Source organism: Oenanthe melanoleuca, chromosome 2 (genome assembly GCF_029582105.1).
Source record: "Oenanthe melanoleuca isolate GR-GAL-2019-014 chromosome 2, OMel1.0, whole genome shotgun sequence".
NCBI lineage: Eukaryota > Metazoa > Chordata > Aves > Passeriformes > Muscicapidae > Oenanthe > Oenanthe melanoleuca.
The window spans coordinates 81,255,384-81,275,358 of record NC_079335.1 but is presented as its reverse complement, the minus strand read 5'-3'; the positions used below and the strand labels follow the sequence as shown (position 1 = coordinate 81,275,358).

At 37.9% G+C, this 19,975-nt stretch overlaps 1 protein-coding gene across 3 annotated transcripts in view; it reads right to left on the bottom strand.

The window, feature by feature from the left end:
• Nucleotides 1-19,975, bottom strand: part of GMDS (GDP-mannose 4,6-dehydratase) — a 398,015-nt gene that overhangs the window by 336,030 nt on the left and 42,010 nt on the right. For all 3 annotated transcript variants that reach the window (XM_056484705.1, XM_056484706.1, XM_056484707.1), the window contains one exon: nucleotides 1,901-1,945. In XM_056484705.1, coding sequence (XP_056340680.1) covers nucleotides 1,901-1,945 — 45 coding nt within the window. The remainder of the gene's footprint in view (nucleotides 1-1,900; nucleotides 1,946-19,975) is intronic.

Here is a 19,975-nt window from a genome sequence, read left to right as displayed (position 1 = left end):
GAGCACTCAGTTACTATCTCTAAATTAAGTCATGCTGAAATTCACATTCATCTGAATGGTTGACCAGTAAGTCAAAGCTTGCCAGCTCAAAAGCTTGATGAAAGACTGGCCTTGCAAGAGCTTTGTGTCTGCTCATGACTGTGATACAAGCTTTTGACCTGTGAGATGCGCTAAATGCAACCGTCCCAGGACTTCAAAAGATTCAGTAAACAGACAAATCCAGACAGCCTGCTACATCCAGCAATAACAAAAAAAAAAAAAGTGAACTCTTGCTTTTTTCTTCTTTTTTTTTTTTTTTGTTTTTCTCCCACTCCTTATTCTGGTATGCACATACAAGAGCAAGAAAACCAGCCAAATGCTTAATCCATGACAGCAATGTTACCGTAAGAAAACTGATGAAAGGTACCATTGTCTGCATGGGACAAGTGAAATGCAAACTCTGTGACAGGCCAAAATGTGTGCAGACTGGTTAATCTAGTTAAGAATGTATCAGTGTTTTTTTTCTCAACAGAGCCAAATCCTCAAAAACACCGAAATTTAAAAAAAAAAAAGTCAAATGAAGCATCTCAATTAAGGAGGCAATCAGTTATCATATGCCCGCTTGTGTTCAGCTATTTAGGAACAGAGGTTTCTAAATGGGAATGTAGGAAAGAATTCCAATAAATTGATGGAGAACTGAAGAACAGAAAGAAGAAACTCTACCTAGTTATAGCAACCTTTGTGCTGTTGAATGGGTTATATTGCATTTGCTGTTGTCAGCTCCCATCTTCATTGTGGGCTATGGGAGAATATGTGCTTTTGCCTTCAAAGCAGCAAAAGCAACCACAATATCTCTCATCCCCAAACAGAATGGAGAAATAGAACAAAATCAATTTACAACACTTAGAAACCAACTTCAATAAGCAAATTAATCAATAAAGCAAAAGAAAGGATGGAATAAGCAAGGCAAGATTAACCTGGTACAAAAGTATGGGAACCACAGACTGGCTGAGAAGAGACTTCTCACTAAGCTATGAAGCAGTATTACAACAGAAGTAATATAATTCAAAATTAAAACAATACTTTTACTAAATGCCCCAAAAAATACTACATTGTGGAGAGATTAATTTCACCACCCCATTTCCTTCCATTATCATACATTTTAGAAGAATCTTGTATGACCAAGAAGGCAAATATTCTTACATTTATGGCCACATCAGTACAAACCCCTCAAATCACACCATAACAAAATAATGTGATTGTTACTTTGCTGGACCACAAGAAATGTGATTTTTGTCAGGGAAAATTATGCAGCAAGAAGGAATGAGACTCTCTTCATTTCAAGGAAAAAGTAAGCAAAAATCATGTACTAAACAATAATTATTAATCAGAGAGAAGAGGTAGAAAGCAACTGTACCAAAGTACAACTTGTTTGGGTTTTGTTGTTTCAGTTTTGTTTTAGGGTTTGTTTTCTCAGTCTTGAACAGAGAAAGCAAAATGCAAGGTTTTCATTGCTGAAATGTAACTGCCAAAATAAAAGAGTCTTTACTGTGGAGAGAGAGGTGGGGGACGAGAGCAAACAAGAGATTCTTATTCCTTTATGTGGTACATTGCATCATAAATTATTCCCTAATTCCTTACAGTTTTGGCTCACACAGGTCACTGCTTATCTGAGCTGGCGGGAAACATGCAAAGCAGCTATACCCTGAGGAGAAGAGGGAATCCACCAGTGGACATTAGATGATAAATAGTACAATAACCTGGCATGATTACAGGCCATGCTGCACATTCCTCTCTGGAGTTTTGATTTGTTATCTAGGATTGGAGTGGAAAACACACACAGAGAAGGACAGAAGCAGAGGAAGCGGGCTGGAGCTGCAGCATCCAAACGACTCCATCAGCCAGGCACCGAGTCACTCACCTCGTAGCCTTTTTCCAGCAGGAACTCAGCCAAGTACGATCCATCCTGGGAAGAGCAAGATAGAGGAAAATGTTAGAAACACACTGAATATGCCTGGGAGATTTGGACTGCTTAGGATCTCTAAAGAGGGAAGAAAAAAACTCGTAGTGAGTAGACCGGGTAACAAGCCTATACTTTGATTTCTCCAGATTCATACATTGACCTAAAAATATTAAAAGCTCTCTTTAGTTAATTTTAGACTATGAAGCAGCATATTTTAAGATGACTTGCTCACAAATGCTAGTTAAGAACTCCCATCTCTTGAATCTCTTCCCAAATTCCATTATAAAGTGCCTGGGGACTATCTTTCCAAAATATCCTAACCACGGTCACTGAATTTGAACTATTTTGGAGATAGGGAAGGAAAAATATGTAAAAAAAAAAAAATAGTACAAGCTTGGCATTCTCTGCAAACCAATGTGGCTCTGTAGCACCTTGTCACTTTGGTGTCTCCCTTGCCCAGACACTCCTTCTACAAGGCTTCTGAAGTCAGCAATAATTCTGCCATGCCTGACCTACTGAGTTTTCAAAAACATCCCTAGCACATCTTATATTTTAACTACACAATAAAAACCATTTTCAAATTTTAAATATATATCATTGAAGGTTGAGAATTCAAGTCATTTAATTTCAGGGAATTTTCTTTTTTTCCCTCCTCTTAAATCCTCTTTGTCCAACTTAAATTATTAACTTCCTCAAATGCAAATACTTTAAAATGTGCTAGTACATGTTTTCCTGAAGTAAGAGGATTCTCCTGGCCTGACTATTGCCAGGATTACCAAAAAGAGTAAGACATATCACCTCTATAAATGTGAACACACCATCACAAACCCAGCAAATTTTACCCCTCCAAAAGAGTTCTCACTAACCAATTCAGTTATTACCCATGTCCAAAATCTGCAGCTTTCACTGACTTCTTGAATTGCTTATTTCTTTAATATGTGAATGTATTCCCAGACCTAAATGACTTGCTACAAAAGGACCATAAGAACAAAGAGATGCCACCTATGCTTCCAGGTTTAAACTCTGTTATGTGGATCTGCTCTGTCATAATCATGGCCAGAGACATTTAAGGGCAAAACTAAACATACATTTCTCTCTGAACATCCCTTAAAAGCATGTTGCTCCAGAGAAACCCTTCTCTTTACTTTATATTAAATCAATTGGTTTTGCCTCATAGAGAGTCTAGGAAACTAAAGAAAGAAAGAAATTTTAGATGCACTAGGAGGCTCTACAGGAACAAGGCTGCCAAGAGAAATTGCTTACTGCATTGATAGCAAAATCCTGGATATGCGTATGCAAAATGGCACAGTACAGTGCACAAGGGGCACATTGCTCTATATTTAAAAGTGCAGCATTAGCAAAGGAATTACTTCATGGTATAAATGCTTCATAAAGTCTCCCACACTCTAGAAGGGCTTGAAACCAAGAAAGTTTCAGTGTCCATCTTTCTCCACTACATGCACAGGTGTGTGTACAGATCTTCACAGGGCTATAGCCCTGTAATAGTAGTCTATGACATCAGGAAAATAACAAAGAACATGTGCCATGGCTTCACTGGAAGAATATGTACATCAAATGATAAGAACAAGGCCCTACTGAAAGGACCAATTCAAAGAATATTCAATGGAAAATCTGGAGAAATGTGGGTGTAAAGGGGGAGATGACAGCTACTTTTAGTGCTTTTGTCATCTTTTTCATTAGCAATTCCTCCAGGATTTAGCAGAGAGAGGAAAACTTCCTAGTTCTCCTTGGCTGTTCAGCCCACTGCAACATAAAATTATAAATAAAATTTGAAAAGGAGGTGAAAATGGAAGACCCAGAGAGTGCAAAGGAGATGAGAAAAGAAAGGCTGTGATTACTTAGGAAGCTGATGGGAAACAGACTTAACTAGGATTGAACCCTGTCAATAAGGTCTTGTTCTTCTCACCCAGAGCCATTGCTCAAAGTTTCCAGTCGCCCTGGAACATTTCGAACCAGCAGTGGCACTTGCTTCCTCAGCACTTCCTTTCCAGGTCCATCAAGTGATAGGGCAGGGCTTTACAAAGAGTGGGAAGCAGGCAGCAAGTGTGCAAGCTGCTGCTGGCTGGCTCTGGCGCGGATGCGCGCTGTCGCGCTGGGCGATACCGTATCGCGCACGGCCCCGGGTCGCTGCCCTTCCTCTGCTCCCACTGCACTGCCTGCCACTGGCAAGGGCAAACAACACCCACCTAAGCCCAGAGCTGCAAGGACAGCACAGCTTCCACCTCCTCCCAGCGAGGGCAGGGGGCAAGCAATAATAAGTAACCTTCGTACAGTGATTTAAACCTTCACCCATAGGAGACTGCATTACACGTATAAAATCTATTATCAAAGCTATTGATTTGCATTTATACTATTAAGTCTTCAAGCCACAGGAATCCCTGAACCAGAAAAGGGATATTAAAGGAACTAGATGATAAATTCTCATATAGGTGCTCTCATACTTCATTGGACAGCTTAGTTTTGCCAATGTAAAGTAGCCAGCTAATGCTATTCAGTTTATAATAAATCAACAAAACATCAGAAGACAGAAGCAGGTCTCTGTCTGTGGACAAAGCAGTCTTGAAAGAAAATTGCCTACAAGCTGCCTTTAAGTAGGATTACAACAAGGCCTGGCTCCTTACAGATATGTCAGACCAGCTTGAACGATGAAAATACTTTAACAGGACCAGCTAAATAAACCACCCCAGTTAAAACAGCTCCTCATCAGCACACTCTGGCACCTCAGATTTGAATCTCTGTGGTGTCTTCAGCCAAATACTAGTTTGAAAGCTCATACAAAGAATGATACTTCAGCTGGCTTCCAAGACACAGCAGCAGGTTTCCAACTGCAGCTGCCTTACAACATGTCTGTAAAATTCCCAGACAAAAGAAAACAGACACATAAACTAGCATGAGACAACTTTAGGATGCAATATTTTATATTTAATACAGTAGTTAACGTCAAGAACGTCAATAAGCTTTGACACACTATCAAAGAAAAACACTTCCAACGTGGTGAAGAAATTGAGACAAATGAGTTAGACCATGCTTTGCCAAAATCATCTGGAATAAAAACAGTATCAAGTTTGACCTGATCCATGAACAGGATAATTTACACAGAAAACTGAAAACAACTGTAACTCAATAGCCTGTTTAGCAATCCAACCTCCTTTATTTTGCACTGTTTTACACAGGCAAGTTCTATTTGCAATGAATTCATTTGGCATTTATATTGACACATTCAGGGAAGGCTGTAAAAACATCTTAACATGCAAGCCATCTTCATTCTCTCTCTTTGATTGGCCAGTTCCAGTACCCTTCCACAGAGCTCTTGGATTAGATAATGCCCTAGCATTCTTAATCCAGAGAACTCCCTCTTCCCCACAGCTCCTCTCTGGTAACAGAGAGTGGAAATGTTGGATGAAGAAACAAGGAAAAAGAGACCAAGGGAAAAAGATCAAGAGGAGGAGGTATACACTTCTTTTATTACTACTCCTAGAGTTTCAGGACAAGTATATGGAGTGTTTTTACAGAAGAGGGAGAAAGAATTAAAGACCCAACATTAATGATGCAAGTGTATTATGACTGTACCACCAAGGAGAAAGGGCTCTCAGTTGCAGAGGAGTAACATAAACATCTGAAAAGAAACACCCCACAGTATATCAAGTATTCAGAATTCATCACACCTTTGAAAAAAAAAAAACATTAATGGTTTTCCACATACCACAGAAGAGATCAAAGATGCTTATACTTATAAAATTCAAAATTGATTGAGGCTAGTGCTGTGCCCTTAGGAATAACCACAAAGGTGAGTTTGTGGAAATTCAAACTAAAGGGGGTATGTCAATTATCAAGGTCATTCTTAGCAGTTCTAAATTCCTTTTGAGCTAAAAGCTATAGTTGTGCACTGCTGAAGTAAATTTTGGTAGGTTCAATTAACCTGTTTGGGGGAAAGTGCATGGAAAACAGAGGCATACTTTCATCCACAGGACATGGGCTTTGTTTCCAAACAAAGCATCTTTCTGCAACAGCATCAGCAACAGTGCACAGTCACCATTTTCATTTAGCCCTGTTGGAATGAATAATCCATCTCCCCATTAAAATCTACAGAGCCAGTGCCACTGGTAGCCTTGCACAATAAATTGTGGGTTCATCAACTTTTAAACTTTTGAACAGCTAGAAGCTAATGCTATTTCAGAGACTTATTGAACTGGAGTGTGGTGACATATCCTTTGGGGTAGGAGATACACATCACTCTAAAGCAACATCCAAATGATTTTAATAGCAGTCTGTAAAAACTATTCCTTTGTTCATAGCACTCCAGAGCAGTCTTCCTTAAAAACAAAAAATCCACGAGAGTAATAAAGTGAAAAGTTATTTTTGCTGAAAAATGCACACTAATAATTTCCAGTGATTTACAGAGGAAATCAGTAATTTTTTGCAGATACTATAAAAAGAACAGTGCCACACTTTGTCTCAAGTCTTCAAGGTGATAATCGAGGTAAAGCATTAAAACATTCATAAAAAATTCCCCATACTGAAAACAGGAAGAACTATGAACTCTGAAGCATTTAACTGATTTATTAAAGCTGCCACCCTCCAAATGCAGTAGTTATTTTGCTATTTTGATTTGTATTCTGGCCAAGTAAGAATATAAAAACAAGTGTCCTTTTGTTCCTGCTGTCAAAAGAAAAAGTCAAATGGCAGCAAATGTATAAAAAAAAAAAAAAAAAATAAAAAAATCTTTGTTTTAAAAGATTTTCCACTTAATCAAAGGTTCTTGCAATTCAATAACTGAAATGCAACAAAAGAAAATTAAGCAGGAGGAAAAGTTAGCGAAAAGGAAAGCATTCTACTTACATTACTCTGTTCTTTTAAGATGTGTTTAAAAGCAAAAGAAAAGCAAAGTTGCTTTGGAAAAATGAATTACTGTGTTATTTCCTAGTGAGAACTCCATCTGACCTCACATACTATTCCACTGGTAAACTATTAAATTATATTAAGAGCTGTAACTGTAGTTACAGAAGAGCAACACATTCCTCCTCTCTCTCTCCCTCCAGTTGTCTTTATCTAAAACATTATCCACATCATCAATACTTACAGCTATTCTATTGTGAACCTCAACACAGACCTCTCATTTAAAGGGCAAACCTTGCAGACATGAACAGAATAAACCTCTGTAATTCAAGTTTGCTCTTTACCAACCAGTTTGGCTTAAGCCAACAACAGTAAGGTATGCCAGCTATTTTTATTTTCAAAAAGTGTTCATATTTAAATATATAAAACCTTTAATCTAAACCTATATGATATTCTACAATAATCAAACAGCTTGTATCTATCACACAAATCTCCCCCCCAACATCTCAGTTTGGGAAAAGCAAATTACACCAACAAATTGAGTATATAAGTTCCTGATTGCAGGAACCTGTGGCACATAGCATGTAATGTACAAGCACACCACAAATTTCCCAGTGATGACAGTCAGATGCTTGATAGCTTTTTAGAAAAAAACTAAAAAACATGACCCTAAACATTCAGGCATCAAGATACTCAAAACAACTGCTACCTCTCAGACATATCCAAAGAACTGCTACTAAAAAGAACAGTCTCAGTAGAGAGCCTTCTAAAGCTTATAAAAGTTATCAGCCACAAAACCTTAGTTTTTTCTTCAAGTATGAATGTCTAACATTGTATACTAATATATTAGCACACTGATAGAAACCAAACCAGTTAGGAACCCTGAATTTGAGAGAAACCTAGCTGTACTGTTCTGTCTCACTGGTGAATACATAGGGATCAGAGGAATGTGTCTATAAACCTGGAAATGCAAATCATATGGGCAACACTCCAGATGAAAATTAAAACTTCTGCTTCTACTGTATGTAATGGGAAACCCGTAAAAGTTCTAAAAGCCACAAGATTATTGTTTTGCCCATCCCTATTTCCTCCTGTTTTCAGAAAGGTATCAGATGGTCTTCCACCTTTCCAAAATAGCAAGAGCAGCTCTACCAACAAGCTTTTTAGACTTGCCTTATCCTCGAGTACCCAGACTAAGCCAATAGCCCCATTAAGTGACTCACACTGACTCAGGGGGAAACCCCTCAATATCCAACAAATGCAAACTAACCCCAAACACTACCCAGAGGAAACCCAAACATACAAAACCTAGGGCAGAGAGTAAAGAAACCAAAAAACCCAGGATTAAGCTGCAGGCTGTGCCCCCAAAAGAGTAACTTTGACATCAAAATTTCAAAATTCAGAATTGTCACAGTTAAAATCCATAAAGCCCTGAAATTTTGGGTTCGGAAGGAATTCAGTGACTTTTACGTTTAAAGGAAATGAATAATTCTGTGAAGTGACCCCAGGAGGAAAAATATGAAATCTTGGCATGCCACCTGTAACATCCTACACTGGAAAACCAACAGCAGCAGCATCACTGCTATCACTGTAATTTGGGGAACTTATGATCACAGCTCAACACACATCCCACCAGAAATAATGGGCTCATCTCACTCCTAGACAGATACACATTTTTTTCTTTCTTTTAATCCTTTCTGCAGCAGCCTAATGCAGCTGCTAAGGCTAAAGCTATTTTCACCACTGTAGCACCAGGTTCTCAGACTGATGGCTCAAGCAGGCTTTCTTCCACTCCTGCTCACCTCCTGAGTTTGCTACTTTAAGTTTAGCCCAAGAGGCTTCCTAACAGAGTGCAAGGTCAGTTATTTGAGACAAAACAAAATAAACACCTCACTTGCTATCTTGTTTGCATGAGATCAAAGCCTAATAAATGAGAGGCAAATGAGCATACACCAGGAAAAAGCTTTCTAATTCATTCTTCTGTACTCAGCTTTACAGATGGATATGGTAATTTTGTCTGAAATGTGGTTTATTTACAGATAAAGACAATACCAGGAATCATGTTCCAGTTGGAGGACAGAAGCAGTGCACAGTAGCCCAACTCTTATTTTCTTAAGAGTTTGCTTAGAGAGAAATTTGAAAATCCAGTCAGAAAGGTTTGTTTGTTATAACTTTAACAGGTTTCACTCTTGTAATATTTGCTTGGGTGGAAGAAAAGGGCTGATCCTGCAGTGATACGATCTGCAAATCATGGGAGCAAATACTCTGTTTCTGGACATTTCAAGTTCTAAGAGTCAACAGTTTGCCCTACAACTAGTCATAACTTTTTGGTATTACCTCTCCCACTCTGCATGGTCTGAGCCCAGTTTTTACTGTTCTGGCATCTTCTGAAGAATAAATATTTTTTTTCCAGGAACTCTGCTTATTTATGCAATTTCCAACTTTTTATTTCAAGACTCCCAAACTTCCCAATTTTCAACAGAGATCTTTAAAAGATGGACTAATACTTTTCAAAGTTCTGGATTCAGAGTGGCCAAGAGACTAGAGAGCCTAATTGTGGTCACCAACACCCTGAGCTCCAGGGAACTCAGATCTCTCTTTACACCAGTAAGGGATAAAATAAGAAGCAACAGCACCCAAAAAGCTATCAGAGCAATAAACTTCCTAATAGTTCTGCAATGAAATAGAAAAGGAGAGATGTGATTGAAATGTCAAAAGAAACAAACAAGAAAAACCCTACAGAAATGTCAAAGCTAGATTCTTGTGAAAAGTACAAATATTTGGACCAAAATGCTAAAATACTTGGACCAAAAAGCTACATATTCATTTACTGTCTTTAACTATTTGTAGCACCTTTTGTTCAGGAAGAAATGGAAGAAACACTAACAAGGGAGAAATTTAGCTGGAGAGCTCTTAAGAGATGTTCCCTAGAGCTTATTGTACACACATGCACTTCTTCCTCATAAAAAGGGTATGCAATACATTTTGAGTCCTCTCTACATATATATATATATATATATGTATATGTATATATGTCCACACTTTAATTTCTTGGGAAAAGAAAAAAAAAAAAACAAAAAATACCAAAATTATAAGAATCTTAAGATGACAAATTCTTTTTAAGCCTTCTAAAACATTGTACTACAAAAAAAAAAAAATAAATGTAGAAAAACAATTAGGGAAGTTAAAGACCCATGATTCACAATGATTTGAATACAATTTTTTTCCAAAGGTAACACTTGCCAGAATTCAAATGTTTTGTGAAATCTTTTTATTGTGCCAAGGAGCAGTTTCACATTTGTTGGTTATTTTTTAAGCAAGAGTAAATATGCTTCTAAGGTTTTGTTCGGTTTTGGGGTTTTTACAGTTTAAGATTCACTTGTTTTTTGGGGTTTTGTCTAACACACAATATATGTTCTATACTACAACTGTAAATAAACAACTCTGTAGTAAAATATTATTGAATGAACAGACTTATTCAGACAGTGCCTACCTTCCTCTCTAAGCAAAGAACTTCTAGTGAAGATGCTTAACTCTGTAATAACTGCACTCATGTTCAAAACAGTGAAATATAAATTGACTGAAATTAGACATTAGACCCAACACCTCTGTTCCACATGACTGCTCTTGCTAATCAAGGGCTCTGATGCCACATGGACTGAGCTTCCTGATGGCAAGAAGCCAGGCAGGATAAGGATTATCTGGGTGATAGCAAAAGGATGCAGTGTTTTTTCAGAGAAGGTTGCAGAAGGTCATCCTTATATTTACAGATACCATACAATGCCTTGTGTACCCAACTTCACAGCTTTCCCTTGTCAGCTTCAAAAGGGGAAAAAAAACCCACCCAGTTTCATTAAGTGCCAAAGTTCTTGTCTAAAGGAACTAGAAAAGGCAAAGTGAGCAATCACATTTGCTTATCCTATCTGTCAGGAGCAGGATTTGGAATAGACAACTACCACAAAACCACCAGCAAAATACCAATTCCTTCAATTCATACAGTATTAAAAATCACCTGCAGATTGAATTAGAAAAAACCCTTAGCATCTTCTTCAAGTGCAGTAATCAAAAGACTTCTTTCAGCAAGGCAGTTTTCATGAACAACTTCCTAATTAAGGTAAGGACAGAGCAAGATCAAGGTAAAGCAACTCTTTTTAAAGAGTTTAAACATTGTCTCATTTTAGACAATACATTAATTAGTTCCACATCAGCCTTGTTCCAATGAATTATGCAGTTTTGCACAGATCTCTAAAAACAGGAAAACTGTTTAAAACTTTCATGAAGAAGCTTTTAAGATGCATCAAAACAGATTATTTTAAAGACCTTGACAGAAACAAGCTTTTTTCACTTATTATTGCACAAAACCTGAACCTAGTTAAATTTAACTGTCTTTGCAGGCTGTGAAGAGATGGAGTACATGGGACACATTTTAATCATTTTTGTCTGTATTCATAGTGATTTCCTCTAATCTCAAGGTTCCTTTGCAGTTCATTTGAATGGCTTTGCACCCTAGGAACTACAGGAAATTCTATGGAAACCTCCCTGTCTCACTAACTTTGTAAACTGCTCTGTTACATTTACTCCTACCAAAAGCCAAACACCACAGGATCACAGTTACTTCTTTGAAATTCATAAATTCTTTAATTGCCAAGGGACATAAGGGTACGCTTGAACTGAATAAACACAGCAGGTTTTGCAAAAAGGCCAACATTAAGAAAATAGTATTTACTCTTTTATTACAAAGTCACTACCACTTAAAAATGGCAACATCCTATCTTTCTTTAAGAAATACTTAAAATTCCCATAGCAGGCACAGTGAGAGGACTCTTGGTTTTGCTAAAAATGGAATGTAAATATGACATCAAAGTGTAAAGAGGCCTCATTTTCAGAAACAGCCCATTTCTTTGAACAATACACTACGAGAAGGGAATCAGATGTATACATATAATAAATCTTCCTACCAGTAAGTACACAGGTCCTCCTTTCAATGCTGTTCAGAACTGCAGATTAACACCACCACACAGCTATGTAGAATATTTGCACCTAACATCTGTCTTTTGTAGCTGAGGCAACACCTCCATGAAATAAGGACAACAAATAGCACCTGCTACCATTTGAATCTTCTTATCACTGCATCACCAAAATGTGCTCCAAGTCAACAGAAAAAGAAGCTCCCACACTGGACTACATATATAATTTAGCAGAACTTAAAGAGTTCTTTATCACCTCATCAAGTAAGCTACTCTGCTCCAAACTATGTCTTGTTCCTCTGCCTCACTCCAAGAGAAGAGGCATCATCTGTTTCCCTCACATCCTTCCCCTTAAGGGTTAGTTAGAAAGCTTGAAGAGGCCTCTATGAGGACCTTTGTTGCCTGATTCTATGACCTGTGCCCTGACCAAACTATACATGGATGAGCAAACTATACATGCTTTATATGAGCATCCTTACTCTTCAGCAGCTGAATGCATTTATTTGAGGCACCAGAAAATACACTGGATAAAGTCTCAAAAGTTTGACTGAATGCTTTTGTACTAGTGAGCATGTTGGCAAGCAGTGGATGCATATAACCAAACAGCTTCTCTACTCCATCCTCACAGAAAACTGCTCAGACAACATCACACCAGGAGGCATCTTGGAGGAAGCTGTGACTTATCACAGCCCACAAAGACATGCACAACAAACTGCTCTGAGATAAGGACAAAACTCTCCTTGCATGATCTAAGGCATCACCCCTTCTCTCTCCCTGTCCCTCCCAGAGGTCAGTCACGCTGCCTGGCACACAGCACTATTCCCATTCACCCAGAGCTGTGATGAATGCAGCAGTACTCTGTGCCATCTGCTGTTACAGACCATCCATAGGCACAGGCAGCCTGCCAGCCACACACACACTGCTCTCATGGCAGACTTCAAAAAAAAAATCTGTGGCTTTGTGTTTACACATCTTGTTTGTCAATATTGCTTTGTTTCTCCAAGACCCTGCCAAGCCAACAGGCTCAAAGGATGCTTGCTAGTGCACAGCTGCTTCATTCAGTGGGATACCTATACATTACAATTCAAGCATTCCACGTGTGTCTGGATGATCTATGAGGGAAACAAACTTTTCCAGATATTTTAGAAAGTTTGTTTCTAAGCCACGCATACAACAGTTCTAGATATGTGTGGAGAACATTCCATTTTTTCCCCCCAGATATTTGTTTTACTCAAGACAAAGGCTTACATGAAGGAATGTTCAACTTCAAAGAAAACCCTTCTGGGATTTTGCATATACCTCTGTAGGACAACCTCAACCTGGCATTCAGCCATCAAGTGACTAAAATTTGCATCAGAAGTTGATCAGCAGGAGCCCCAGGGAGGGAGTGAATAGGGAGGTGCTCATCCTGCTGAAGTGCAACAAAAATTTCTCCAGATTGCTGGGATGGGACCAGCAAAGTTTGAGCTTGCTACTCTCCAGCTGGCACGCAGGAAGTCACTTGTAATGAAAGCTGCTGTGCTGATCTATTCAGATAATGAATGCTATGTCTTCCCACAACTCTTGTCAAAACTATTTCCTCAGAGATGCAGGTGCTAGATATCTATTTACCTATTCTTAATGAATTTCATACTACAAGGATGCCAAGCTTTTCTTTTCCTCTAAATGCACCTACACTAACATACATATGGTACATTGACAATTACCATATCTCATCAAGTAAAGAGCGTTTTATGTCATCTTGCAAAAACCATCTTCCTAGTAGTTTTTTGGGGTTCTTTAGGTAAAAGCAGTAAGCTAGGTTCATCCCTAGCTCTTGAACATCATCAGGAATCATTTGAGTGCAAACATTTCATGTGTGAACTCAAATGCCTTTCAGACCTATCACAATTCAGTCTTCCTTTAAGGACACACAGAAATAAGAGTGTGATCCCACTGGATCACCCCATGCCCTCGATGGCTTAACTCTGTTGTTCTATGCTTCACTGATGTAGAATCACAATGATTGCGTAGTATCATGCTGCTCCCTTTCCCCTTTCAGAGAAACAAGTGATTGGTAAACACCCACTTCAATTATATTTAACTTTTCACATCAAACTGGGAGAAGTTCACCAGGTTGAAGCTCCACGATCCTAATGACATTCTGTAGAAGGTAGTCAGGAACACAGGGACTGGCTGTCCCAGATGTCCACAGGAAAAACAAACCTCTCTCTTTTATAATAATCTCCATGCATCTGTGCTTTCCTAAAGTCATAGAAGTTAATAAGGTTAAGAGCATCCCTATAAGGCAGTTCTTTACTTTGATTATGTTTATTCACAGATCGAGAAAAATCCTAATAAAAATGCATCCTACAAAACAACTGGCTAGACTAGTACTGCAAGACACTAAAAGAAATGGTCTTTCTTCCCCTATAACGCATAACAAGGCTGAATAAAACAAATTGTTCTTGTTGATGCCATGCAGTTAAAGTACAAATTGCAAAGTAGTTTCCACAATTGTTGTGACATTCTCCTGTAAAGGACTAAAACTCTTAAAATGTAGCAAGAGGGAGAGATTTAGTTGTACTGGCCCTCCTAGTTGAAAGCATGCAAAGAACAGTCATTTGGGACCTTGACTTTTGCCTCTGGCATAATTTTTGTTTGATCTCACCCAATCAACTTGAACTTGGCAATTTTGAACAAGTGCCAAAGCATAAGATGAATGATTATACACAACATTGCTTCTAAAACACTATAGCAACATATCCAAACAGTCCTGAAAACAGGTATCAGGCATGAAAACTGACTAAAACATGGAAACAAACAGAAGTCCCAGCAGAAATTCTTAGGCAAATTTACCCTATATTGTGAGAAGGAAGAAAAGGGAAAGGTTTTTTACCCGCAGAAATATTGATAAGTGGCATATTCAAATATGATTTTACAGAACAAGAATGAACATACTGATGTTAAAATTGCTGGAAATTGTGTGGTTGCTCCACCAATACATTCTGAATTGAAAAGGTTTGCTGAAATTCAGAAGAAAAGCTTGATTGAAAAAATGAAGAAGCCATTAAGGTAACATAAGCCTTATCAGCCTCCCTCAGATCCACTGACCATGCTCATTCACTTAACTCATCTTTGACATTGTTTTGTGGAACCATTTTCAGTCAATTAATCATTTTAATGGATTATTTTTACCGATATTAATAACATTTTATAGGGAGAGATGGAAACAAAGATCTATTGGGTAACCAGCTCAGGAAACAAAACTATAACAGCTGAAAGGTTCAGAAAGAAACCTTCAGCTTCCCTGTAAGCAATCATCAAGTTCATTGTGGAACAGCTGGCAAGACATTCTATTGCATCTTATCACTTCTTTTTTCTGGCCTTCTCCCTTATAAAATTATTTCTTCTTGATATCACCAGACACACAATAACTAGGTTAAAAAATTAACTTGCTGTCTAAAGCAATCCTCCCTGCTTCTTTTCTCCATCAGGAGTTCCAGCCAATAAAGGAATATTGCAACATTTTCAGAGAGTTTTCATCATTATTTCTTAAGAAAATAAACTTTTTTAACTCTTTTGAGCAACATGCCCGTGAATTGAGAATACTTAAAAAAATAAGGCAGCTAGAATTTATATATCTCTGTAGCTATGTATGTTATGGTGCACTGAATTTCTTATACCAGTGAAAAATAGAATTCTTAAGGACCTTGCTTGTCAGACATATAAAGGCTGCAAGTTATGAGTAAAAGGGGACAAGCAACAGAGAGAAATACAAGTATGCCAGGAATGTCTTATTCTTAGAATTGTTTTAGTCCTTCAAGCTTCAGAGTGTCATATTTTGTGTGCACAGAAAGAATGGGAAATAGTTCATAGTGGATCATAGGGGGTAAAAAGGTTATGGTATGAGCTATTCAGTTTAATTTTACTTCACATGCACTGCCCAAAAGGAAGGGAAACTTTGCTTTGTTTTTTAAAAGCATACAAGAAGGCTTTTATCCCTGAACCTCATCAACAGCTAAGAACTACACAGTATAATATAATAACTACAAATACAATCCTTCAGACTGAAGAAAAATAACTTTTTAATGCTCACCAGCAGTAATAGCTAACATAAGGACACTAAATACTTCCTCAGATTTCAGTTCAGCATAACAAATATGTGGCTTTCCCCTTCTAGCTAAGGGAATGAAATCCTTCAGATTAGTGGAAGCCTTAAGATTTGGTCACAGGAGGTTAATAGCCCAAGCAAAAGAAAAAAAATAAATTCTTTCAGATGAAGTAATCAAATCTTTCCTTTGTATTTCAAAGACAAATCAAACTATGATGTGATGCTAGCATAACACCAAATCCTTCAGTACCATGGGTAAGTCAAATTATTTATAGAGACATAAAGGACCCCTCTAAAATAACCCAGAGGTAAAATATCATCACCCTGAGTGCAGAGCCTTGGTTATCATAGCCATCATCAATACTCAGAGATGGAACCACAGAGCACTGCACAGTTTAACAGCACAGACTGCAAGTGCCTTCCTGCAAAGCACTCATCCAGACACCTGAAGTCACTAGTCTATTTTAAAACTTGAATAGACTTGACAAAAATTATCTCACATACACGGAGACTAAGAAAGACTTAAGAAACAATGTCAGATCACAGACACCCTAAAACCCTTCCCAGATTATCCACTGCATTAAAAAACAGGTGTTACCATTTTAAAGATGCATATGAAGGCCTCATAGTTTCCCTGCTTTCAGAAAGGGACATTCTCTAAGATTCCAATTTAACCCATCATCTTCATACTGTTCTACAGTTAATTCTCATCTTTATATTTAGGATTAACTGAATAATTTCCCAACATGATAATTCATCTACAGGTGGTCACTAAGCTTCTCTTCCTTAACCTCACCTGCAGGGCATTTATGTGGTTGTTTGGGGAGGGGGTGTTTGTTTGTTTTGGTTTTTTGGTGTCTGCAATTTTTAAGCTTCTTTCCTTCACTAGTGGTAGACTGCTGGCTGGAAAAGGTACTGCTAGACCATGAGAAAAAGCCTTTCTTCACCAATGTGTCCCCAGAGCAGAAAATGCTTGGCTACAACTTGATGTGACACTTTTGGTTTTGGCACAATATAACAAACTTTCAGTCACTGTTCGAAATTACAGAGAAACAACAAGCAGGTCAAAGATCAGCTGTAAATTAACACTCACTTTAATAAAAAATAACTTTAAAATAATGACATCAGCTAAGCCACTCTCTTGTAGACATCTTCTCACACCTGCAAATATAAAATACACAACAGATGTTGGAGAAACCAGACTAACTCCCTCCTCCCCCAGCACAGCTGAAATACTGAGATTCTACAAGAGAACTTACACACATACACTTTCCTGTAAACTGACTGCACTCATATCTTTTCTAAATAATTTTTTCTGCTGGCATGCATATGCATTTATAGAAATCAAACTTGCACAAAAAGCTAATCTGAAAATGTTGATATGGTTCTGCTCCAGTTACAGTACAGGACAGGAAAACTAGAGGAGCAAAGGAGCTCCAACCTGGTGCAAAACCTTTTCACTAACTCTGCAATCAGTCAAGGAAATAAATATACTTTATTGATTCCAAAGAGAGCTGAACTTCCACAGTTTGTAGCTGACAGTAATTAAAAGCTGGGCGGATGGCTTGAGTTACAAGCCAGTGAGAAGGAGCCCACAGCTCCTTCTGGATGTTTCTGGCAAACAACTCATCAGCATTTAAAAGGAAGCCTCTTGTTCCCTCAATTTCTACAGAAGACAGACCGACATGTCAACCCACCTGAACCCAGCCTGACAGCTGAGACTGGTCTCTGACAGTAATCAGGTTTGGAATTTTGTTGTGTAACTTTTGTTTGCTTTTTTTAATTAAGAAAATCCTATGCAATACCATTGGCTTTTCAATTAAAATACCACACTGAGGACAATCCTTACGTCATAAAAATGAAGTGTTGGTGGAATATGTCAGGGGAAAAAGAAAAAAAAAAAAGCATTCTAGTTATTATTGCATTAGATTTGAATTGTACTGAGTACTTTAGGGGTTTTTGTTACTAGCCCTAGACAAAGTCAAGCAAGATTCTGTAGGATTTAAACCACAAAGGGAAAGGGAGAGTCAGAAATTGCACACCTTACTGTCACTGAAGTTTGTTAGATGAATGTGCTTACAGATGTTTCTTCAAGTCTCAAAATCTTTGAATCCAAGACTTCAGGAATATAAATTTTAAAAGAAACAAGTAAAAGACAAAGGCTGACAGGCTGCAAGACACCAGTATCTTCCTTTTCTTTGCAAGCTCTTATCATTTTGCATGTCAGGGTTCTCTGGTTTCAAACACTGAGCCCTTAAACCAACAGGTAAATCACAAGCAAGCTCTGGAATTTTCAACTTCTACTCCCCTCTGTTTGGTTCAAATCAAGTCTGCATGGTTCTGCATGGTGCAGAAGAACACAGGATTGGTTTGAAATCACTAATTCCAAAACAATCATCCTAATTGAGAAAAAGCATCAACCAGGTATCGAATCCATTTCCAGCTACTCCTTTTAAAGCCAAAGGTACCAGAAGCACCTGAAAAACTTCTAGTTTTCCCTAGAAGAGGGGCACAGCAATGGAGCAGGAAACTTCCACATGTCACTTCTAACCCTGTTCCCCAAGACAGACGCTTCAGTAGAGATCTCTGCTCCCTTTCACAGGCAGCAATGGCAGGAGTGTTTTAATCAGGGTCAGTACCTCCCTGACCAGCCCATCACAGGCACCCTATTCACAGAACCAGCAGCCACTTTAATCCCACAGAGCTTTCAGGCTTTGGAAAGGCAAAAAGCAGCAACAGGATGAAAGAAGTCTCCATCCATAGACTTCAGATAGCATCATTAGAGACTTCTGCATTTGGGGAATTTAATTTTCAAGGAAAAGTCAAAGTTATAATGATAATGGAATTTAATCTCACTGTAAATAACACTAAATGTTAACACAGAAGCTGCCAAGCACACCATCTCTTGGCAACAACAATTGGAAATCTGCAAGCTAGGCATGCCAGGTCTTTTTATTTTTCTTTTGTTTTATTGTTTAGCATTCAATTTAGATAACTGATTAAAATAACCAAAGAGCTTATCATCATACATGTCCTGTAAGAAAATTTATAGTTCTTTCAACCACCTGCACTATCATCTTTAGAATACAGTCTGCATCCATAGTAATTAGTATTGTTAGTATAGACATCAACTAAATCTCAACTTTTAATAACTTTTCTAGGCGTATGTTCTAAAAGGTTTATCTGTTAGGCAAGAGTTGCTTTATTATTGCAGTGCTTGAAAAAACAATGATTGATTTGACTTAAATACACACCAGTGCAGCAAGCTCTGATGCAGCAGCTGCTCCTGGGGTATAAAACAAATCAACCTGAAGGAATTTAATATAATTTACCAAAATGCTCTTGGCCATTAAAGGTAGTCTATTGAACAAGATTCTGGGCTGTTGCATTAATTTAGCTAACACAAACACACCAAGTCATCCTATTAAGGACATTCAGCTTCCATCCTGGAGGAAGTGGATTCCTCACTATTTTTCTTTCAGGACTCCTCAAAATACCAAGGTTCACATACTTGAGCTGCTCACACAATCCAAATTTATCTCTCCATATTGTTTTTCCCTTCAGACAAAGCTTGGTATGTCAAAAAGCTAATGCTGAGAATATATTAGCATAATTATTTATTAACCATTAGCAATTAATAGTATCTGTTTAACTCCAGAAAAGAGACTGTATAATTTTGTGGCTGCTGCTGCCATGCAAAAGGTTTCATAAACAGGTATGGTTTTCCCCCCCATTTTGAACTTGCTTCACAGCCAGCTTCAAAACTTTTATCAGAGCAAAACTTTCAGCACTTTTAAGTTACTGAAATAAGCTCAGCCATCCTGTGAAGAAGGCAAAATGAGAACTATTTTCTTCCAGTGACTTTACTATTGAACCACTTGATAACATAAGCTTGCAAATCACTTCCATGTTGCTAATCCTGAATATTCTAACAATTCTATGAATGGTATAAAGCATATCTCCCCACTGGAATTGGAATAGAAAGAGAGAAAAAAAAAATCTACAGCTCACATAGTAGCCATTGTTTGAATATAAAAGGTGGAAGCTAGCACTAGCCTAACTCAATCTGCTAAACTATTAGTTTATCTTGATGAAATTTGGTTAAATCATCAGACT